Here is a 24,531-nt window from a genome sequence, read left to right as displayed (position 1 = left end):
TCTACGCATCTCCACCCCCAAGAGCCTCGGTGCTCCGTCTACGCATCTCCGCCCCCAAGAGCCTCGGTGCTCCGTCTACGCATCTCTGCCCCCAGCCCAGCAACCCTCATCTTTGTACCGTCTCCGTAGTTTGCCTCTTCCAGAGTGTCACCGAGTTGGAATGACACAGTGTGTGGCCTCTCTGACTGGCTCCTCTCACTTGGTAACGTGCATTTCAGGTTCCTGCAGGTCTCTTGGTGCCTCTGTACTGAAGGTTGCTCTTCATTCCCCATCAAAGGACAGCTTCGTCGCCTCCAAGTTTTGGCAATTATGAATAAACTGAAGGTCTTTTTCACATTAAAAAAAAAATGGGCCTAATCTCAGTGTAAGAACGTTGTTCTAAACCAAGTACATTCATCTTCACTAAAGCTTCCTGCGTCGGCTGCCTTCTCAGGGTGGGGGCACCTGGAAAACCCTCCTGGGTGGCCCACAGTCAGAAACCAGGGCCATCGCGTCCAAAGGACACCGTCAGCTGACATGTGCTGAGCACCCACCATACGCGGAGAGCCAGGTGTCACCATTTCACAACGGCGCACTGGGGCTCAGAGAGGTAAAGGGACTTCTCCAATGCCACACAGCAGGAAGAGGTGGAGATCTGACACACCCCACTTGGCTGCACCCAGAGCTGGAAGGGGCTGCATGGACAAGGGAGCCAGCCTCCCACTCCTCGTTGTCCCCATCACAGGGGAGGCCCACACCCAGTGACGTCAGCTGGTCGGTGCGTGTCCAGGGCAAGTCCGAGAAGAAGTGGCCAGTCCACAGACCCCGGTCAGGTGTCCCCTCCTTGCTCCCTCTGAGCCGCAGTCCCCGGGGAGGTGACTCTGCTGGCTGCATCACCCTGACCAAACCGGGGAGGACAGAGGCTGCTTTCCACCTGCCCACAGGAAGGACACCGCCCACACGGCCGAGTGCTCACAGCGTGTCCACCCCACACTGAGGGCTCCCACGGGTCGCTCACCTGGTTCTCACAACCACCTTGTGAGAGGGACATTACTGCACCCATTTCACAGATGCAAAAACGGAGGCCCCATGAGGTTAAGTCACTTGCCCCGAGTCCTGCCACTGAGGGAGCGGCTGAGCTAGGACCCCGAGGAGGTGTGCCCGATTCCCAGGGCCACGCTCCGGACAACTGCTCTCCCCTGCACACCGAAAAACGGACAGGCATGGAGTGGACATCAAGGAAGCAGCCTCCAGCTCGGATCACACCACGTCCCCAGCGGGCAGGCCGCGGTTCTCACCCCACGCGCACAGACTCGCTCACTTGGGACAGCAGGGAGGCCAGCGGCCAGGGGACTCACTCTGAACGAAGGTGCCCCCAGGACGGCGGCTCGGCGCCCAGCGCTGCGGGCGGTGATCGGACAGCGGAGATCCCTGCTGTCGCTCAGAGGCTGCTTCTCCCAACCCTGAGGTCAAGCGCCATCTTCTCCCCGGCAGACGGTTCCGACAGGCCTGCTGAGAAGACCTGGGCATCCACCCGCAGCTGCCGGGTTTCAGCCCCATGTCCTTCGGCCTCAGGAGCAGGGACCGCCTTTGTCCCCCATGCCCACCCTCTGATTCTCCCGCTGGGTGCGAACAGGGGAGGCAGGAACAGAACGCGGCCCAGAGAGGGCACTACTCCGCATCCTGCCATCCGGGGGCGCCTTCCCTGGACGCCCACTCCCCTCTCTGGTCACCTGGCGGCACCGAGGTTCAGCAGCTGCCCGGGGGGTTAACAGAGACCCTTGCGAGGTGGGGGCAGCAGGGGGCGTGGGGAAGGGGTGGGAGGAGGAGGAAGCGAGGGAGAGCCTCTTCCAGAGCGGCAGGAAGTCAAGCGGGTCTGAGCGTGGATCCAGCCACGTGACCCCAGACAGATTCCCGCACCTCTCGGAGCCTCACTTTCCCCATCTGCAAAATGGGGACAAAGATTACTTCCCCTCAAGCTACAGAAGAGGAGCAGAGTGAAGGGACGAAGAGCCAGGAGCTGGAGCCAGACTGTCTGACAAGAGCCATCAAAGCTTGCACAAGCAACCTAGCTTCACCGTGCCTCAATTTCCCCTTCTGTGAAATGGGGACAATGACAACATCCACTCTATAGGCTTGTTGTGAGGAATAAATGATTCATGTTTCCAAAGCACTCTGGGGAGGTCCCGGGCAGGTGGCAGGCACTGTGTTTAAATACAACAGAGCAGGAGGCCAGACGGCCGGACAGGTGAAGAGCACAGCAGGTGGCACCTGCAGGGCCCTCGATCAGCCGCGGCAGCTCTGCTCCACGCCATGCTTCTCCCGGGCAGCATCAGCGTCACCTGGGAACTTGGGGAAATGCAGATTCTCAGGCTCGCCCCAGGCCCCCCGGAGGCTGAAACTCCAGGTGCAGGTGGATGGCCCAGACGTAGCAGGCCCTCCAGGTGACTCCCACGTTCTCCAGGTCAAGGACCCAGGTCCCGCTAGAATCACCTGGAGAACTTTGAAAAGAATCACTGATGCCCGGCTTGCCCAGGGACACGGGGTCAGTGGCTCTGGGGTGAGGCCTGGGCAGCGAAGAGTATTTAAAGCTCCCGGGTGATTGTCCTTTCAGAACCAACACTCATTTTCCTTCTTTTTTTTTTCTTTTTTTTTTTATGAGGAAGACTGTCACTGAGCTAACATCTGTGCCAATCTTCCTCTACTTTGTATGTGGGATGCCGACAGAGCATGGCTTGATGAGCGGCATGTAGGTTCATGCCCAGGATCTGAACCCGTGAACCCTGGGCCGCCAAAGCAGAATGTGTGAACTTAACCACTACACCACCGGGCCGGCCCCTCATTTTCTTTTTCAGGTTAGGTTTTTTGAGGACCAAGGATCTTGTTGCTGAAAAGCCGCCTGTGAGTGAAGCTTCCATCTTGACTCCAGCGGCAGCCTCCGCGGTCACCTGTCCTCCCAGCTCAGGGGCATGGTGTTGGTGCAGCACCAAATATGCTAGGACCACGCTGAGTGCCCAGCCTCCCGGCCGGAGGACCCACACTGAGAGGAAAGATTTGGGCTCAGGTGGGTCACGGATCCCTTCGAGATGTGATCCAACTTATGAGGCATCATCGCAGGATAAAACAGGCACCTCCACCCACAGCCAAACACAAGGGCCCCAAACCACGCCTGGGCCGTCTCTGGGCCCTGGGAGACCTCTGCAGGCCTCGGTGTCCGGAGCGCTGGCCCAGAGGACCCAGTGCAGCAGAGGGAGGGCCGAGGGCTCTGTGTGGAGCCCCCCGTTCCGGGTGCACAGGCAGAGGCAGTGACGCGCCCACTGGACTCCTGGGTTCAAGTCCAGCTCCACCATCACCTGTGTCTGGGTAGGTTACATGCCCTCAGTTTCCACGCCTGTGAATGGTGCTAATGTCGGCCCCCAAGCCCAGGCTGCAGAGAGACAGCAACTGGACACGAGAACCTGGCGCAGCCTCGGGAGGGTGAACGCCAGGTCTGTGTGCCTTCACCCTCCCAGAGGCCCCCAGGTGCCGGTTAGGGCCCCACGGAGGCCCTCCACACACCTGTCATCTCCTCAAGGAGGTTCCTCCAAGTCCTTGTCATCTCCTCATGGAGGTCCCTGCAGGTCCCTGTCATCTCCTCTGGGAGGTCCCCCCAGGTCCCTGTCATCTCCTCGGAGAGGTCCCCCTAGGTCCCTGTCACCTCCTCATGGAGGTCCCCCCAGACCTCTGTCACCTCCACATGGAGGTCCCCCCAGGTCCTTGTCATCTCAGGGAGGTTCCCCCAGATCCCTGTCATCTCCTCATGGAGGTCCCCCCAGACCTCTGTCACCTCCACATGAAGGTCCCTCAGGCCCCTGTCATCTCCTCAGAGAGGTCCCCCAGAGTCTGTCCACTCTGAGAAGAACGAGAAAGTGGTGGAGGTCAGCTCATCCTGCAATGTCCCCTCCTCTCCCAGTGACCCTCATGCAGAGAGCTGGATCACAGGTCACTGCGCAGCTGTGGGAGCTGGCTGCAGGCCCCTCTCCACCCCTCCCTCCAGCCTCACTCCTGCAGCGTGGGGATCACCCCCAACTCTGAACGGCTGTTTATTCACCTAACCAGGATCGACTCAGTACCCACTGCATGCGGGGTCAGGATTCACAGGGAACAAAGAACCTTGGGTCTGAGATTTAGATAGACAGGAGGCACTCCGTGACCACCACCACCAGGAAGACAACCAGAGCAGGGCTTGGGGTGGAGGGAGAAGGGGCAGCACCATGGGCGGGCCCACCTGCAGGAGACACCGACTGTGGGCTCCATAAATCATTGCTGCCTCCGTTCCCGTCACGGTTTTCTCCAAAAACAGACTTCACCACGTCCAGGAATAAACCCCTAGAAAGGGCCCTGGTAAGGACTTCTCAGCTTCCAGAAGACTCTTTTTAAAAAGAAGCTGAGTGGGAATGTAAAACGGTGCAGACGCTTTGGGAAGCAGTCTGGCAGTTCCTCAAACAATTAAAGCTGGAGTTACCGTGTGACCCAGCAGTTCCAGTCTTAGGTGTACACCCGAGAGAAGTGAAAACGCGCGTCCACACAAAAGCGTGCACGCCGAGGTTCATGGAGCGTTATCCGCGAGCGTCAAGAGTGGAAACAACCAGGGGCCAGCACGGCAGGTGAGTCCACACACTCTGCTTCAGCAGCCCCGGGTTCGCATGTTCAGATCCCAGGCGCAGACCTAGCATGGCTCGTCAAGCCACGCTATGGCAGCGTCCCACATAAAATAGAGGGAGACTGGCAACAGATGTTAGCTCAGGGCCAATCTTCCTCACAAAAAAAAAAATTGGGAACAACCAGGTGTCCATCAACGGATGATGGATAAACAAACTGTGGCCCATCCATACACTGGAATATTAATCTTAAAAAGGAAGGAAGCACTGACACACGCCACAATCCGAGTGAACTTTGAAAACATGACGGTGAGTGAAAGAAGCCAGACACAAAAGGCACACATTCTATGATGCCATTTATATCAAATGTCCCAAATGGGCAAATCCATAGAGACAGAAAGCAGAGTAGCGGTTGCCGGGGGTCGGGGAGGCAGAAGGGGGAATGAGCCAGGTATAGAGTTTCTTTCTGAGGGGATGAAATGTTCTAAACTTGACTGTGGCGATGCCCACACAACTCTGTGAACAGACTAGAAATCACTGAACGTGCCCTGTGGGGGAATGTTGCTATGTGAACTGTATCTCCGCGAAGCTAGTAACAACACAGCCGCGGGGAGCGGAGCCCTCTCTCCGCAGTCTGGGCACAGAGCAGGGCGTGGGGCGACTCCAGTCTTCCTCTGCCCTGGGGAGGGGCGTGGGGTCTCCGCCCCCTCCTGACCCGTCGCAGCCACCCTGTCCACCTCCTTCCTGTGAATGTCCCAGTCCGTGTTTAAGCACAGCGTCCCTCAATGCCTTTGTCATCGGGCTGCAAGAAGTCTCTTACAGGATGAGGACTCCCCAGAAAGCTTGTCCTGCGGCCCCCATTGCTGGGGTATGTTAATGTACCCAGAGGACCCCGCAGCCCATGTAGAGGAGAAGGCGCGGTCAGGACCGCCACCAGGGCACAGAGGCGGAGCATCTGATTTCAGATGTGACATCTGCTCCCACAGAGTGGGGTCAGTGCAGGGCCCCCAGCCCAGGGTCTGCAGACTCCACGGGGTCCACAGATACAATCGGGGTCGTGGGGAAAGAAATTATCCTTATTTCACTCACCTCTCCCTGAGATTCAGACAAGTGGCAAACCACAGTGGCATTCATCAAACCTGTGAGTTGGGCACCAAGAGAAAGGGCACATCCCTGGAGGGTGGCTGCAAATGTCCTGGGATAGCGTTACAGCCCAGGCCTGCCCGGCCAGAGAGCTCAGCATGAACACCACCCCCGCCCTGCCGGACACAGAGCGTCCAGCCAAGGGTGGCCTGGGCCCAGGACACGCAGAGCCCAGCCCCACGCCCGCCCCGGCAGCCCCACGGACGCCGGCTCCCAGCTGGCTCGGGGCCTGGTAAGGGGTGTCCACTGCTGCCGCCCTCCTGCCCCAAGCTGCGGCTGCCCAGTGGCCAGCGCAGACCCTTCCACCTCCATCCCCTGCAGACTCAGCATCCATGGGGTGTGGCCACTGGGCCTGTGAGGGGCTCTCGCTGCCTCCCTGCTGTGCCCCCTGCCCATGGCCAGCCTCTGTCGGGCCCCTCCTCCGACCTCGAGACCCTCAGGGACCAGGGGTAGCAGAAAGTCACCCAGACTCTAGGACCCCAGGGCCCCCATCATTTTCCAGAATCCCTGACTCCCCTGGAAGGGGGACCCCTAGGGAGGGGACAGGTCGCTGGGTAACCATTTCCCCCAGCCCCACCTCCGACTCCTGGTCAGCCCTGAGGGCTGGAGCTACACTGGGCATCTCCAGGTGGGGTCTGAAATGAGGGCTGGAGGCTCTGACCCCCTGTGGGGCCCACTCAGCGCCCCCTCTCCCCACCCCCAGCTCCTCCTTCAGGTCCCAGTCCCTCAGGGAACCTGGCCGGACCCTACCCGTCACACTGCTCAGGGAGGAGGACTCATTCCAGGCACCTGTCACAGTCCCGGTCACACAGGCTGGAGGGCCGGGCGCCCCAGGCTGACAGGCCCTTGAGTGAGGGGCTATGTCTGCACCCTGCTGCCCCCCAAGAGACCCCCAAAACCTGGTGGTCGCGGCCCCCATGGTCAGCTGGAGACCACTGCCCAGAGGTCAGCAGCGCCCATTCTGGCCCATCTCTCCCTGGCCCTCTCGCCTCACACTCAGGCCCAGGAGGAGAGAAGGAACCAGTTAGGTTTTCTGGAAACTTCCCTCAGCTGTCACCAAAAGTGCTTGGGGCACCAAGAGGAACAGGAAATGCCACGGGAACCAGAAAAGTGGGTCTAGGGGCAGAAGGCAGAGGCAGGTCTGATGGTGTGACGGCTGAGGTATTTCCAGCCCGTCCCCAAAGGCCCCGTGACACCTGGGCTGTGTGTCCTCCTGTGGGGAGTAACTCACTCACAGAACACCAGCCTCAGACAGGGTCACCCCGAGACCACGATAAAGTGGGACAAACAGGTCACTGTGCCACCCATGCAATGCCAAGCTTTCCCCTCAGGGAGCTAAAACCATCCTCACCCACTACAGCTTCACCCCTGCCCGCTCCCCCACCCCTGGAGATGAGGCTGAGGGGGACGCCCATCAGAGCAGGCCCCCTTCCCGACAGACAGGGCCCAATTGAGAGTGAGTTCTGCTCCCTCCCCACTCAAACCCCAAGACCACAGCAGGCTCCTCTAACACCCTCCCCTCCATGCATCCACTCCACGTGGGGGTCCGCCCCCCGCTGCCAGAGCACTAAACCCAACTGTTCCCCTGTGGGCGCGCTCCTGGGGGTCTTGGCTGGAGGGCCCTGACATCCCTGAGGGAGTTCTGGGTGTTTCCACAGGGATTCCCCCCCAACCCCCCCACCCCCCCCACCCCCCCACCAGCTGCTGTGGGTGGAGGGCAAGGCCTGGAGGCAGGGGTCTGCTGGCCTCCTGGGGGGTCAGAGGCCCTGGGGGCACTGAGCAGCCCCCAGGGCTGAGCCGGAGGCCTCTGTTCAAGAGCTCTGAATCAGCTCCAGACAATCCCCGTTTTGTTTGGCCCGGGGTCCTGGGTCTCAGCTCCTTCTGCAAGATTTCACAGATCTAGTGTCCCCAGGCTGGGGTTCTGCTCCATCAGGCAGGTCAAGGCAGGCCCGCATTTTATCTCGGGACTTTGGGCCAAAATGAAACAAGCTCACGTCGGATGATGCTCTGGCTCCAGGGGTGGAAGAGCAGCACCGTGGAAAGTCACCTCGAAATCCCCCACGCTCTCTATTTCATGCTCCTCACAGTCTCAAGCGGTGGGCGCAGCCCTGGAAACTGAGGCAGGGGTGCTGCCCAGGCATTGGAATGGCCCCGGCGCCCAGCACCAGGACAGGTCCAGCACCCGCCAGCCTCTGCTCCGTGGTGGGGATTGTGTGGCCACAGGCGACATGTGGTAGCTCTCCCTCGGTCTCCTCCTCTGCGCAGCAGGACAGCCATGCTGCACGGGCTTGTTGCCGGGACCTAAAGGGAAGGTGCACAGAAGGCGCAGGGCGCAGGGCTGCTGCAGGGTAAATATACAGCACCAAGTGGCTGCTTAAAACACAGGGCGGAGCAAGGATGATACGCATGGAATTCTCCTTCTCCCTCCCTCTCCCGTCCCTGCCTCCTCCTCCTCCTCCGACCTCCCCATCTCTCTGTCTTTATCTCCCTCTCTCTCTCCCTCCCTCCCTTCCTTCCTTCCTGCGCTCCTTGCTCCCTCTCCATCTCTCCACTAACTTCCTCCCCTGGCTCACACATTCCTGTCCTTTCCTCCTCCTGCTGGGCTGCCAGCTAACGGGCACTCTGTGCCTGTGAACACCTCATGGTCACTGTCGCCACGGCCGCCTCCAGCCCTGAGAAAACCCTGACCTCTGCTATATTTCTGCTGCATTCTCTGGGGGATCCACAATTAATTTCCTCCAGATTGGGCGCTGCACTGTGGACGCAGCCACTCAGCCCCATGCCAGGAGCGCAAGGCTCCACTCTGCCCAGGCGGTGTGGGGCACTGGAGCCGTGGGGGACTCCGGGCAGGGCTGTGGGCTGGGACCTTCGTCCTCAGTGGGTTCACCTCCTGGTTCTTGTTTCTCCTAACAATCAGGTTAGGTCTGTGCAGACCCAAAGGGTCAGGCCGCGGCCTTCACGGCCAGGAGGGTCTGGCCCCAGACCTGGTCCTTTGCGCTCAGGCACAGCCACAGCCACGCAGGTTCCCTGTGGCTCCCAGGATGGCCCTGCTCCTTCTGCCTCCGGGCGCTCATAGATGCTCCTCCTGGAGCAGCTGTGAAGCCTGCCCACCTCATTCCCACCATCCTCAGGTCTCGGTGAGAGAGTCACTCCACCCAAAGGCTTTCTTGGATGCCCCAGATGCCCACCGGCTCTTCCTCCCAGCACCCTGGCCCAGCTCCCTCCACGCCATCAGCATTAAGTGGGGAACAACGTAATGGGTTCACTGAAGTGGGTCCCCAGCCAATCCAACAGCACCACACCACCGGCGGGCTATCTGTTCACTGCTATCCTGGGGCAGGTCATTGCCCAGCACACAGTTGGTGCTCAATAAATACCCATGTGGGTTCCAACTTCCCCCCAGATAACGTTGCTATTCTCTCCCTGCTGGTAAGACAGACCCTAAATCCATCCCAGCAAAGCCTCCATGGGAGAGCTGGACAGGATCACCTGACCTCTCAGCCAGCGCGCAGTGGTCCCGGTTCTGTCCAACCGACATTTACTGAGCGCCTACTCTGTGCCTGGCAACATGCTAGGTACTCCAGGGGCAAGAGAATGGGGCCCACAGTTCATTTTAAGGAATACACATCCACTGGGAGAGAAGCATGCAAACAGGCGGGGGGCGGGGCGGTGGTCAGGAGTCAGGCGCCAGAGTTTAAGTCACTGCAATATTTATAATATAAAAAACACTTAACAAGTCAACAATAAAAAGACATAAAGTGGACAAGGCTCTGAACAGACCTTTCTCCAAAGAAGACACACAAATGACCAAAAGCACATGAAAAGATGCTCAACGTCATTAGTCATTAGGGAGATGCAAATCAGAACCGCAGTGAGGTACCACTTCACACCCACTAGGATAGCCATCATCAAAGAGACAGACAGTAACAGGTGCTGGTAAGAATGTGAAATAATTGGAACCGTCACACGCTGTCAATGGGAACGTAAAACGGTCTGGAAAACAGTCTGGCGGTTCCTCAAAAGGGGAAATGGAGCTACCACACGATACAACAATTTCATTCTTAGGGATACACCCAAGAGGATGGAAAATATACGTCCACACAAAAACTTGTACAAGAAGGTTCACAGCAGCGTTACTCACAATAGCCAAAAGGTGGAACCAACACAAACGTCCATCAACTGATGATGGATAAACAACATGTGGTCCACCCATGCAATGGAATATTATCCAGTCTGAAAAAGGAATGAAGGACTGACACACGGTACAACGTGGATGAACTCTGAAAACATTACCTTAAGTGAAAGAGGCCAGTCACAAAAGACGGCCGATGTATGATTACTTTTACAGGAAACGTCCAGAATAGGCAAATCCACAGAGCCTTAGAAAGCAGAGCAGCAGTTCTCAGTGGCTGGGGGAGGCGCATGGGGAGTGACTGCTTAATGCACACGGCTTTTCTCTTTTGGGTGATAAAAAATGTTCTAAAATTAGGTGGTGGTGACAGTTGCACAACCTTGTGAACATCCTAATAACCACCGCATTGTACACTTTGAAAGGAAGAATTTTACAGTATGTAAATTATATCTCAATAAAGACACCCAAAAAAATGTCACGTGATACCATTTGTCTCAGGCCTGACATGGAACAAACTCTACAATGTAATAAGCACAAGTGGGAAAAATGTGAAGTGCAGACCAGGGGCTATAACCCACCTCTGGTGTTTTTGAAAGGTTTACAGTAACGACAGCAGCAGTAATAATAGCTTATTTATGGAGCATCTGCATGCACCAGGTGCACGCTCAGAAATCTTGGCCTGGTCTCGAATTCAACCTCAGGACGACCCTTTGCGGGCTCTTCACTAGGGAGCTGCGGTCTGAGCCAGTCCCGTGCCATGAGTATGCTGTGGCTTCCCGAATCCCCATCTTCCACTTGACTCGGGCAAGTCGCTCTATCCCCAGCCTTGGTTGGCTGTGTAAAATGGGCACAGTAACCGTATGGACCTGGTATCACGGGGTGGCAGCACAATAAGATGACATAATGATGAAAATGGTGGCCATGTGGCTGGGACAAGCAAGCCCTGAGTCCCCACCCCATCTCTGCTTCTGCTGTCTCCCCAACCTCCCTAGGTGCACCCACGCCCTCGGCCTACTTCATCCACCACCCAGCTCGAGTCAGCCATACCTCTCCTCCTCCCCTGCCCTCTTCCTCCCCGGCCAATTCTGAGCGCTGGGGCCTCTCCCCCCAGGGATGCCCTCTCCCCTGACTTTCAGTGCCACCTCCCAGCGGACAATGCCTCCACTCAGATCCAGACTCAGAGCACCCTCGCCATCCTCTCCCGGCTGCAGGCAGCTTCTCACACCGAGCACGGTCCACATGCGACCTTTGGCCCCCACACCACTCCTCCTCTAGGGTCCCCTCTGTCTTACAGGAGAGCTGTCCTGGACTCCGCCGGCCTCCAAACTCTCAGGGTTCTAGCTCTCCCCACCCAGATCCAGGCCATCATCCCCTCTCCCCTAATCCCTGCACCCCCTCCCAGGGCCTCCAGCTTCCAGTCTGGCCCCCATTTCCTTCCCACCCAGCAGCCAGGGCACTTATCTACACACAACTGTACAACTACCACACAGGCCAGCAACCGCAGTCCTGGGCATTTATCCCAGAGAAACGAAGACTTCTGTCCACACAAAAACCTGCCCATGAAAGTCTGTAGCAGCTGCATTTACAACCGCCCCAAAGGGAAATACCAAGATTCCCCTCCACGAGTGAATGGCTAAACAAACCCTGGTCCATCCCCACCACAGAATACTAGTCAGCAATGAAAAGGAATGAAATATTGACAGAGCAACGACCTGGATGGATCTGCAGAGAATTACAGTGAGTGAAAACTCCCGAAAGGGTACATGCCGTATGATTCCATCTATAGAACATTTGTGAAATGAGAAAATGATAGAGACAGAGAGCAGGTCCGTGGTTGCCAGAGGTTGAAGAGATACAGGGGTGTGGGGGGGCACAGCTATGAAAGGACCACGAAGTGATCCTTGCAGCGATGGAATGTTCCGTATCTGACTGTAGCGATGTCAACATCCTGGCCGTAACACTGTATTGGAGTTTTGCAAGATGTTACCACTGGGGGAAACTGGGCAGAGGGTACGGGGACTCTCTCTGTATCATTCTCACAACTGCGTGTGAGTCTACCATCATCTCGAAATAAAAAGTTCCATTACAAAAACACAAGCCCAGATGGCGTTGCTGCCCTGCTTAAGTTGTCCAGTGCCCTTCTCTGGCCTCCGGACAAAATCTGAAGTCCCTCCGATGGCCTGGAAGCTGCGCTCAGATGCCCTCACTCTGCTGCCTCCTTCTTCAGTTCTCTCAACAAGCCACACTTGTCCCAGCCCCCGAGCCCTTGAAGTGCACTTGTCCCTCCCTGCCCCTCCTTCTCTCACTCTCCAGGACTGGCCCCTCGTCCTCTAGCTCGCCGCTGATTTGCCATTCATTCATCGTCCAGCCATGATTTCCAGAGCCCCTCGCCCCCGGATGCAGGGTCACGGTGGGGAACCCGCCAGACTCAGTCTCTGTCCTCCTGGAGCTTCCAGTCCAAGGGCAGGAGACAGCCACGGAAGCCAGCGTTAACAGCGCACAGGAGCACGTGTGCTCACAGAGGACCTGGAGGCACCACAGGCGTCAGAGGAGGGGCGCCCCACACCTGGCAACCCACGGTTCACCGCACGCCACCCTCACCAAGGTGCATGTCAACTACAGTCACGCGCCGCATAATGACATTTCGGTCAACGACGGACTGCACGTCGACAGGGTCCCACAGGATTAGTACCATACGGCCTAGGTGTGTGGTAGGCTGTACCATCCAGGTGTGTGTAACTGAACTCTGTGATGTTCACACAGCAACAGGGTTGCCTAATGACACACTTCTCAGAATGTGTCCTCGTCATTAAGTGACGCATACCTGTACTGCTTTTCTTTACACAGCCACAACAAACAGCCAGACCTCGGAACCAGCCAGAAAGCAACCAACAGCCGGGGGCGGGGCCATAAAAAGATCATGCACAACAGTTGGCTGGAGAGTCCCCAGGTGGGCGTAGGGTGCCAGCTCTTGGCCCCTTGGCTTGGCTTCTACAACCAGCCTCCCAGGAAGATGCAGTGGTGTGACCCCTGTCCGTCAGGTAGGCCCCCACCTGGTGCTCCTGGGAGGGCCCTCCTGGCCCCCCTTAGGACCCGAAACCCCCCAGGGTGAAGCTCCCCTGGGCCTCCCTGCAGTAAGCCTGCCACCTCCACCATGAAACGCCTCATTTTAACCCTCCTCACCCGAGGCAGAGGCGGACTGGGAGGGGACAGGTGCTTCTCCAGGTGTGGTCCTCAGGACCGCCTGCAACGATGGCCCACATGTGGGATCTTCTTGGAGATTCCTGGGCTCTCTTCTGGGGAACCTGTCCAGGGAGACTGGGACAGGTGACTTGGACCAAAGACCACAGGTGGTTGAGTCCCTGTTTCAGCATTTCCCACTGCATGCTCCTGGTCCTCACTGGGAATTCTTAGGCCCGTGGGAGGAAGCCAGGTTCTCGGGCCTGTAGGAGGGCACCAGATTCTCGGGCCCGCAGGAGGATGCTGGGTTATTGGGCCTGCAGGAGGGTGCTGGGTTCTCGGGCCTGCAGGAAGATGCTGGGTTCTCGGGCCCGCAGGAGGATGCTGGGTTATTGGGCCTGCAGGAGGGTGCTGGGTTCTCGGGCCCACAGGAAGATGCTGGGTTCTCAGGCCCGCAGGAGGATGCTGGGTTCCCCGGCCCGGAGGAAGATGCTGGGTTCCCAGGCCCGCAGGAGGATGCTGGGTTCTCATGCTCACAGGAGGGCGCTGGCTCCAGCCTTCCTCCCATTTCCCACTTGCTACGTTCAATGATGACCGAGCTCAGCACGTTTCAGCACCGGTGAAGAATGGAAGGGTTCTTATCCTGGGTTCGAGCATAAGTTTCAGGGAGTCTGTGAACACCCAGAAGGGCCCACAAAACATCGCATGTGTTCGGGGAGAGGACCCACAGCTCCGTCACACTCGCAGAGGGGTCTGGGAGAACCCACAAGTCTAGGAATTGCTGGGCAAAGGCCCACCACAGGCCTGGTGCAGAAGACCATGGTGTCATCCTTTCCTGCCTCTGCTTCACTGTGAGACCATGGGCAAGGAGCCCAGGCTCCTCTCGGGGCCCCAGCTCCCCCATCTGGAAAGCAAGGGAGTGGCTGAAATGATGGTTCCATCGCCGGGTGCTGGAGACAGCTCTGGAGCCAGTGGAGGCCCAGCGCCCAACAGCCACATGGCCTCATGAAGCCACGTAACCCTGCGAGCCTCACGTTTGTCATCTCTTCAATGCGAGCATATGGCTTCCCTCAAAGCACTGTTTTAAGGAACAAGAGAGGGGCCGGACCCATGGCTGAGTGGTTAAGTTCACGCGCTCCACTTCAGCGGCCCGGGATTCACCAGTTCGGATCCTGGGCGCGGACATGGCACCGCTCATCAAGCCATGCTGAGGCGGGGTCCCACGAAGAAGAACTAGAACGACTTACAACTAGGATATACAACTATGGGACTGCAGCTTTGGGGAGAAGAAAAAAAGGAAGATTGGCAACAGATGTTAGCTCAAGGCCAATCTTAAAATAAATAAATAAGTAACATTTATGGTAAAGTGCACAGCCGAGTACTCAGTACAAAGCAGACATTCAAAACTGTGAGCATCCTCCTTTCAAAGGAATCTCCCTGGCTTTGGGGTTCTAGGTTAGCAAATGTGTGCTTGGGAGCACTTTCAAACTGAAATCTATCAGACATTGTAGTGGGTTGAATTGTGTCCCCGCAAAAGACACGTCCACGTCCTAACCCCCAGTACCCGTGAATGCGCCCTTATTTGGGAAAAAGGTCTTTGCAGATGCAATGGAGTTAAAGATCTTGAGATGAGATCATCCGGGATTTTGGCTGGGCTCTAAATCCAATGACACATGTCCTTGTAAGAAACAGAAGAGGAAAGGGCAGAGACACAGAGAAGAAGACCGTGTGGTGACAGAGGCAGAAACATCACAGCACCATCCTATGCAAGTGGTCCTGAGGACCACAGCTGGAGCAGCACCTGTCCCCTTCTCAGTCGGCCTCTGCCTCAGAGATGAGGACAGTTAAAATGAGACAGCGCATTTTTTTAAATGAAACACAACATCTATTTCATGAGCCACTTGACCCAGAGTTTGAAAAACTCTTGTCTAGCACAGCGACTCCTGGCCTTCCTGCTTTTATCACAACCCCAGGCCAGGATGCCACCCTCCAGGATCCTGGCTAGAGCGGTGTTGGATGGAAGCCCAGGACGCAGCCCTCATCGAGCTCTCCCAGTGATTCCAACGTGCAGCTGAGGCTGCTCTGGACGAGTGGTCCTCAACCTGAGCCACACATTAGAATCACTTGGATACTTTAAAAAAGAATCCCGATGCCAGGCTGCACCCAGACCACCTCAGTCAGCATCTCTGGGTGGGGCCTGGCATCAGCATTTGTCAAAGCATCCCGATGACTCCATGCACAGCCAAGGTCGGAACTCGTGTGCAAAAGCGTCACTTCCCGCTCTCGAACCACCTGGGCATCTCGCACGCAGATTCTGACCCCGGAGGTCTGCAGGGGCCTGAGATTCTGCATTTCTAACAGTCTCCCAGGGCACTATGTCTGGCAATTCTACTGTGCAGCTGGGGTTTGGGGGCACTAGCCCAGAGCTGTGGTTCTAAAGGTGGAGTCCCCAAAGCAGCAGCATCAGCATCACCTGAAACTTGCAAGAAATGTAAACTCTTGGGTGACATCTCAGGCCCAGAAATTCAGGGGAAATTTCACTGTAATTCATTTAAATTTAAATTCAAGCTTAAGGAGCACTGGCCTAGAGTAAGAGACAGCGGCAGGCCAACACCCTGCCCAATGCCTGTGCAGACTGACCCTCGATTCTTTTGGAGGTCTCCAAAAGCACCAGGGAGCACCCCCTGGGTCCCAATCAACACCTGTGACATTCCTGGGAAGGCGAGAGATGGCACAGGTTGAGAGGGAGGAAGTCTATGACCCCATCATACAGACAAGAGTAAAGCTGAGCACACCCTTCCTTCAAAGTCAGCAACTTCATTCATGGGGTGACGGCCACCCTAACACTGTCATTCAGACTCAACTCAGATGTCCCTTTCTCCTGGGAAGCCTCTGCTCCTCCCTCAAAGACACTCACATCTCCCCCTTCCCATCTTGGAACTCTCCCCTGCAGTATTCCCATGCAGGATCCCCAAAGTCCGGCACGAGGAACCCCTAATTATTTCCCATGTTTTAGTTTTGCATCCAGACTGCATTTTCTTTTTGGTAGAAGTCACATCATCCTATTTCTCGTATTTTATTTTTTATTTGTTTCTTTTTCCCAATCTCCCTCATTACCCTAAACTACATACTGCACACGTAGTGCTATAGACTGCATGTTTCCCCCCAAAATCCATGTGTTGAAACCGAACACCCAAAGTAATGCTATTAGGAGGTGGGGCCTTCGTGAAAGGGATTAGTGCCCTTACAAAGGAGACCCAGAGAGCTCCTTTGCCCCGCCCACCACACGAGGACACAGAAAGAAGCTGGCAGTCTGCAACCCCGAAGAGGCCCCTCACCAAACACTGAGTCCGTCAGTGCCTTGATCTTGGACTTCCCAGGCTCCAGAACTGTGAGAAATGAATGTCGGTTGTATAAACCACCCAGTCTATGGTATTTGTTGCAGCAGCCCCAAGGGACTAAGACACGTAGTCAGTGCTCAGCAACTATTTCCAGGTGGACTCAACGAAGGTCAACCTGAGCTTTCTGTCTTCACACCTTGAACAAAGCAGGAACTCAGTAAACGCTTCTCAGATGAGTGAATGGGTCAAGCCGAGGAAGCCGTAGCAATGAAGAGAGAGAAAGTGGGTAGATGAAAGGGAACTTACGTTTCCAACTGTCTTTGCTAGCACTTTGCTGTGAACGCTGCTCAGGAAATAGTGCTCCAAACTGTCCCCCGGTCATGACTGCCTCGCACCATTAGAACATCCTTACTCTATTATTCACTGTATTCGACGCCATCCATCTTACTCATGTAAAACGCTGGCAGAGTCTCTTACAAGCAATGACAGAGCCAATAACAAAACAAAACCAGTCAGGGGATCAAAACAATGACACTTTAGAGAGAGGTTTAAGACTGTCCTTTAACAGTCTATGTCCAGTTCTAAGTTCCTGCAATGACATGGACAGGTGAAATGATGATGGTGAATGAAATGGCCAAATGTTACTGCATTTTCACGGTTCACTCACCCTACAAATATTTATTGAGCGACCACTGTATGCCTGCGCCATTTTAGTCCCTGGACACACAGCAGTGACGAGCACAGACACACAGCCCTTCCTGCATGAAACTCGCACTCCACATCAGCATGTCCAAGAGAACTTTCCGTGATGGTGGAAACATTCTCTCTCTGCACTGTCCAATACAGTTGCTACTAGTCACACGTGGCTACTGAGCACTCAAAATGTCGCTACTGTGACTGAGGCACTGAAATTCTAAATTTTATTTCACTGTAATTCATTTAAATTTAAATTCAAATAGCCACATGTGGCTGGTGGCCCCTGGATTGGGTAGAGCTGGTCTAGATGACTAATCCATTGGTGCTGATTTCAGGAGAACGGCAGCAAAATAGTCATTCTTTGGCTGCTCCAGACACTTTGCTGCCTGTGGTCATGTTCTTGTAACCCCTGTCAGCTCCATGGGAACTGAACACACACCACCCAATGCGCTTCAGAGTGACTTCCACCAGTCTCACTAAGGACCCCACCCCAAACCCGCCTCCACCAGCAGGGAGATGCTCTCTCACTGCACCAGGAGACACCTAGAAGTCATTCAACTATTTTAGAAAGACTGACAGGACTGGAGTAAAAAACAGGCAAACCCCACCTCAGTGGGGGTGTTTCCTGGAGGATGGAACCCACACACTGGCAGAGCGGGAGCAGGCAAACTTCTGATGGCCGAGTGTGCTGGGGGGGTCAGGGCCAGGCAGTCACTGGTGAGGAGACGCAGTTGCTGGAAGAGGTGACCCGGAGGGAATTAGAGCAAAGCCGCCCAGGCAACGTGTGGGGCGCTCTCCAGGGTGCTGAAGACACCGCTCCTCTCTCCTCCTGAAAGACACGCTGGACCCAAGAGAGCTCCTTGCTCTAGTCCACAGAGCCTGATGGTGGTAAAGCCAGGACCCACGCAGCGCTGGCCTTCATCAACCACGTGGCCTCTCACAAGCCAGGAACTACAAACTGGGGGAGCCATTGCGGAAAATTCAAACAAACATCACTCTTTCTTCTAGGGCTCACAAACCTAAACATCTTGTCATCATCAAAGGACACAATGAGCGTTATATACAGCATTATCAGCTCATAGGTCATAGCTAGTTATCTTTAGAGTTGTGGAGGCCTGGGGAAAATCGAGGAAGAAAAAAAGTCTTGAAGGAAAATAGCAGTAGTTCCCGAGCCTCCCCCTACAGCCACCATTACTCTTTGTTTTTCTGGGGTCTTCCTCTCTCTGGCTGGGTGTTCTCAAAACAGACTGGCCCACAGTCCCCTCTGTCCTCTAGTTAGCTGCATTAACTGTTAATGTCAGCTCGGGCTACCACTAACTACCCGGGGTACGGCTATTTTCGGAGGGTGCTGATCCTCAGTTCCTCACCAGCTTCCTAATATAAAGCACGTCACATTGCTCCAGGGCTGCACTGGTGGGGGGAGTCTTCAGTAACACTTCTTTCTCAGCTATTATTGGCAACAAAGAACTAGTTATTTGCTTTTGCTTCTTCTTTCACCTCCTGGAGCCTTTTCCTTCCCCAAAGTGGCTGAAAGAGAGTCTCTGAGGAGATGCTTCTATCGCCGAGAGCTGAGGGCTTCTTTTGTTTCTGAAATGAGCTCCTATTGGTGTAACATCTAGAATATCTGTGTTGCTGGGCCTGCTGCCTCCTAACCTGGGCATTTGCATTAAAAAAAAAAAAGAGTTTACTTTCACATATTCATGGCCAAGCACCACAAACACTCCCAGTGGCCACTTATTTGGTCTGCATGAGAGTTTTTCCCCCTTCAAAGGGGCATTCACTGCACAAAGTTCTATTTAAAGTGAGGTTAAAGCATCCGGCTCCATCAGCGATCCGAGCCCTCCTCTGTGGGCGCACGTTCCCTCACGGGGTAGCCGATTCTCGGAGCAGGAATCAGGAATCAGGAGGGATGGTGATCTGGAGTACTTGGAGAGAGAACAAAGCTAGGAGGGTGCACGTGGCCATGTTTTGGGGGACGGGGTGGCAAACATCTCTGGGTGACAAGTGTATTGTGCGCGTGTGTGTGCGCAGGCGCCGGGAGATCTGAATTCTGGCTGTGGGCGTGTGTGATTTGTGTGGGCCGAGGGATCTGGGCCGGTGAACGGAATCTGTGTATGAGGGGGAGAGGCCGGGTGTGTGAGATGACTCATATCTTTAGGCTGTGGGAGGGTTTATTTGCGGGGGTTAACTTTTGGTCCAAGGGGTCCTGTGTACACAGCCCCCGGGAGGAAATATTTACCTCTGTGGCAAAGTGCAGGGGTCCAGCGAGTGGAGAAGAGGCAGTGCATCTCGGGGGGCCGGAGGAAGAGCCGAGGTGTGCGGGCCTGTGTGTGCACCTGCCTACAGCTCAGGGCTGCTGCTCTCGGCAGAGAAGGGGTGTGGAGGATGAGGATGGGGCCGGAAGGCAGTTCTGCACAAGGGAGTTTAGACGGAGGTGCTCCACACCAAAGCACCAGTCTGGAATTGTGGTCCAGAGCATGAATCCTGGTACCACCCAATGCTCATCAGCCAAGGCATCTGGCTCCTCTGAGCCTTGCTTCCCAACGTGGGGAATGGGAGGAATGAGAAAACCAACGCTGGCAAGGTACAGGAATGAAGCAGTATAATTCATGCCTACACTTGCCGCATGCCTGGCCCACAGTAAGTGTTTAATATTGCCATTCATTGCCATTTTCATTATCATCATTATCATGTCCAGCTATTGGTTCTAATAATGATCATTATAAGTGACATTCAGTGCATGTGAACTGTAATAATAAACTAGTGATAAATAATAATGAATGCTTACTATATTCCTGACATAGCCATTGGTATACATCACCTCAGTGAATCCCCAACCACTTCACAGATATTATCATCAGCCCTTTGTACAGAGGAAGAAACAGAAACTCAGAGAAGTTAAGTAACTTGCCTAAGGTCACAGTGCAGAGCAAAGGCACAGCCAGAATTCAAGCCCAACAGTTGTCAACTCCACAGCATGTGCTCCTGCCACCCTGTGCCCACGGCCTCATCATCTCCGTGGGGTCACCCAACAGACTGTGGAAGTCGCTCAGCTCGCTTCAATGAGCAGCACCTGCCTTACGCTCAGGGGAGGATGAACCTGGAGAAGGAGGAGTTGGCAGAAGCGTCCCCAGTTGAAATGGATTCCATACCAATTCCAGCTACCTGGAGAACACATCTGCCGTCTGTGCATTATTCATGGAAAGTGCCATTTCCCCAAGTCAGCACCAGGAGCTGGGCTGAAGTTTGGGAGCTTTGCTGATGCCTGCCTGACATTTCCATCCCTTGTGCAAAGCGAAAGTCAGACTGGAGTCAGGACCATGACCTCACTGAGGCTCTGCCTGCCCTCTCTGAAGCGGGACCCCACACTGCCCACCAGCTGACTGGGGGTAAGGCCTGGAGACCCACTGCTCTGTTCTGGTGGATGAGGACACCCCACTCTGGTTCTGTTCACCTGATGGACTGCTTGAGGGCACGCATTCTCAATAGTCACCTCCTTCCTAATGAGAAGCAGGGACAGTGTTCCAGAAAAGTGGCTCCAGATGTCTGAGCCTGATTATCCCAGGCCAGAAGGGTCAATTTGGTTTTCTGTGATGCCATGTCACCAATCAAAAGGCAGCAGCCAGCGCTGGTGCCCTGCATCTGTGTGTCTGCCTCGGTTGGTGTACAGGTGGTATAATGTGGGCGAAAGGGGGCTTGGCCCCAGACAGATCAGGGCTCAAACCCTTGACTCCGCCATCAAAGGCTGGGGGCCTGGTCTGTCACAAGGGCTCCTGGGCCTCACTGACCTCATCTGTAAAATGGACACGATCCCTTTGTCTCCATCATGTGAAACTCAAACAGGACGCTGGGGAGGGGAAGTGCTTTAGGGAGCAGAACACTGCATAGCTGGTTGGATGGGGGACAGAGACCCAAGGACACTGATCCAAGGAAAAAGCATTTCTTACAACAACATGTCAAACCCTAAACTCACGGCCAGCCACAAAGTCAGCTCCTCTCTTCCCTGGGGTAACCGCAGTGTAATTACCACCCTTCCCTCTAAAATGGAAGCCCCACGAGGACAAAGAAATTCACCTACTCTGATCACTGCTGTTTTCCTAGACCCCAGGGCACCTGCTCATCATAGACGATCAGTAGATATCTGTTGAACGAAGGAGAGAATTCTGCCCAGGGAAGCTGGGTGGAGTGGGGTGCTAGACCTCACTCTCAGATATTCTGGGGAGTTCCCAGAGACAGCGGCCTGGCTCCTCTCCTCCCCATGCCCCCATGTGAGGCTGGCCTGACAGGGCCTCAAAGCCGCTCTCCTGGCTCAGGCACAGCTGGGAGCACCTCTGGAGCGACCGGTCTGCAGAACAGCCTGGACAGAGCCCTGGGGTGGCAACTGCCCCTGGGCTCCCAGATAGCCCAGTTGGGAGCACCAGGCTGCTTGGCCGCCCACCTCAGCCACCCACATATGCTGTGCCTCCACACACACACACACACGCCCACGGCCTAGAACCCAGGGATGGCCGTCTGCTCGGACCGGCCGGCCCGGGCGCCCCAGGGTCAAGGAAGCTCTCCAACCCGCTCCATGAAAACAACAACAGCACAGAAGAGGCCACCTGGGACGAGGCTGGGCACGGCTTTGACAGGCAGGAGCGTTATATAATTAACTGCCCCCCACGCCTCCTCCCCTTGAGTAATAATGAACCCTGCCTCTCAGTTGCATAAGCCAAAATAATAATTACTCTCCAGGCCTCCATCACTCCTGGATGTGGCCGGGAAGCAGGTGCTTAGCACTTGCTTCATGCAACTCAGAGGCAGTGAGCAGGCAGGGAGAAGACCACACATACGCTCCTGATTTTTATGCCCAGTAAAAGCACACAAGTCACTGCTGTGCCCCAGTCCCTTCCCAGGCATCCATGCCTGAAAAATTACCAAACCACCCAGAGCAAGGCACCGAGCCACTTCTGAGGAGGAGCTCCCAGATGGGGGAGGGGGCATGTGGAGGGCAGGTTTGTTTGGGGTCTGGCTTCCAGGAACAGTAAATGCTCCATGGCTGTCAGATGCACTGAGGAGCGGACACTGGAGCATCTGGGACAGGGAGGAGCCGCAAAGCTGGCCAAGGCTTCCTGCACAGAAACCATCTTACAGCAGCAACGGGCAGGCGGGCAGCTCGCTGGCTTCCGGCACCAGCCCAGCCCTGACTGTGGTGGCATCTTAGAATGAAGGCACAGAGCATTCCCTAAACTCATGGTGAAAATGATTCAGCCACTGAAAGGCGAGATTCCTGGGCTCTGGCTAAACAGATGGGCTTCCCTCCCCCCAGCCGCCTGCTCCAACAGCGCTGGCCGCGCATCCAACCACCTAGAAGTTTATTGCCTTGTTGTGTTGGTTTGGGTTCACGTCCCCCCCGCCTCTAGCTCTTCCAGTTGCTCCCTTTCCATTGGCTTGGGTTGATCAGGACTAACGGAGGCCCTCAGGCATCGCATGAAAACAAGAAGCAGAGCTGGGGCCTGACTCCAGGAGGCCAACACCAAGGGAGCTGTGCCAACTAGGGGAGGGGACCCTCTCCTAGCCCCCCTCCGCCCTTAGTGGGTCCCAGGGGAGGCCGTGGGCCCAGTCTGGCCTTTCCAGCAGGTCTCTGGCCTGCTCTCGGATGATGCACTGACACTCTGCTCAGCTCCGCGCTCCCAGGCCTGACTCGGCTCCTGGAAAGCCCCCAACACCTTTCAGCTGGCACAGGGGCGCTGTCCCCCACCAGGCAGTGGGGCAACCTGTAGCCAGGGCTGTTGTGGCCTCCAGGGAGCCCCAGGAAAAGCCCCAGGTGCCCATGGCCCCACTGGAGGGAGAAGCTCAACTTGCCCAGAGATAAACAGAAAAGGCAAGAGAAGAAGGTGCCCCCCGCCCAGCCCCCTGCCCGGCCGCCCGCACGGGGCACCTACCTCCATCCGAGTAGGTCTCGGTGCCGTAGCCGTCCTGCAGCCCGTTGCTCCAGGTCCCTTCGTACTTGGCCCCGTTGCCCGTGCACTCCCGCACCCCGTAGCGCCCCTTAAATCCGTGCGTCCACTCGCCCTTGTACACCCACTTCCCCTTGCTCTCCAGGCCGATGCCGTGGCGCTTGCCCTGCGCCCAGGTGCCCTGGTACGTGTTGCCGCTGGGCCAGGTGTAGACGCCCAGCACCTCGAAGCCGTGGCTCCACGAGCCGGTGTATTCGCCTTGGCCCTTGGGGCCGGTGCAGACGCCATGGCCGTGCGCCTTGCCGTCCTCCCAGCCTCCACAGTAGGACCCACCATCGTCAAAATTAAACCTACCCCCACTGGACATGCATGTAACTCGGTTTGCAAATCCGGCAAACGGTGAAAAAAAAAATAAGGCGATCAACAAACCGGATTCTTGGTTGGCTGGCTGGCTGGTTTTGTTTTGCTTTTTTTTAAGGAAGAATGGAGAAAGCAAAAAACAGCGAGCAGATCCCGAGCGGCGGCGGCCGCGGCGCCGGCTTCGGTGGAATTTAAGTCAATTGGGGGCGATTATTCATTTTCGAGCTGCGCCGCGGAGCCTGACCAGCGTCTCGCGCTCCCGCTGGAGACAGGACCGGAGGGGAGGAGGGAGGGGGGAGGGGAGGGGAGGGGGAGGGAGGGGGCAGGAGCAGGAGCGTCTGGTGCCAGCGGCTCCACCTCAGCGGCAAGTGCCCCTCGGAGGCGAGCCCGCCGGGGGCTGGCCGCGCAGGCCGGGCGGGCGGGCGGCTCAGGCCCAGGGCGCAGCTCCCCACCTGCGGCTGCCGCGCTGCGGGCGCCCGAGGGCGGCGGCGGCGGGGCCCGCGGGCGGCGGCGGCACGGGCGGCGGCGCGGGCGGCTGCACCATATTGGGGGCCGCGGGCCGGGCCGGGGCGGCGGCGGCAGCAGCAATGCGGCGGGTCGGGCGGCGGCGACGGCGGCGTGCGCTCCGGGCCCGGCTCGCGCGCTCTGGCCGCGCGGCGCGCGCCCGCACAGCGCCCGCCCGCGCCCCCGCGCGCCCCCGCCCCGCGCCCTGCCCGCCCGCCTGCGCCCCCACGCGCCCCCGCCCCGGGCCCCCGCCCCCGTAGCGCGGGCGGCCTGGAGAGGGGCGCCGCCGGCTCTGGTGGCGGGCGCGGGGCGCAGGCGGAGACCCCAGGCGCCCCGCCCTCCTGCTGCCCCCGCCCGGCGCTCCCGCCCGGCGGGCTTCCCCCCTTGCCGGGGCCTGTCTGGAAATAGGGGTCCAGCTGGGGCGCACCAGCCCCCACTTTCTCAGGACTTGGATTTAAAGGGACAGGAACTGCGTAATGGGAAGGTGCCCAGCACCCGGGGCGCTCTCTATCCCCTCCCGGGAGCCGCGAGGGGAAGCCCGGCAGAGCAGGCCCAGGGCGGTCTGGGGGCGCCCCGAATGTTTCCGCTTCCCCACCCCGCACCTCGCCCTTCGCACC

At 56.8% G+C, this 24,531-nt stretch overlaps 1 protein-coding gene across 2 annotated transcripts in view; it reads right to left on the bottom strand.

The window, feature by feature from the left end:
• JPH3 (junctophilin 3) overlaps window positions 1-23,900 on the bottom strand; it is a 99,948-nt gene extending 76,048 nt beyond the window's left edge. The window contains exons 1-2 of one of the 2 annotated variants that reach the window (XM_070612461.1): window positions 23,036-23,556; window positions 22,239-22,309 (exon numbers count right to left, since the gene is read on the bottom strand). In XM_070612461.1, coding sequence (XP_070468562.1) covers window positions 22,239-22,309; window positions 23,036-23,417 — 453 coding nt within the window. In that variant the 5' untranslated portion in view covers window positions 23,418-23,556. Of the gene's footprint in view, window positions 1-22,238; window positions 22,310-23,035 lie in introns of those variants that run through there. The other variant, XM_070612460.1, reaches the window with a different exon arrangement.
• Window positions 23,901-24,531: the final 631 nt, after the last annotated feature.

Source organism: Equus przewalskii, chromosome 3 (assembly GCF_037783145.1).
Source record: "Equus przewalskii isolate Varuska chromosome 3, EquPr2, whole genome shotgun sequence".
NCBI lineage: Eukaryota > Metazoa > Chordata > Mammalia > Perissodactyla > Equidae > Equus > Equus przewalskii.
Note: the sequence above shows the minus strand (reverse complement) of the source record. Positions and strands in the feature narration are given on the sequence as shown.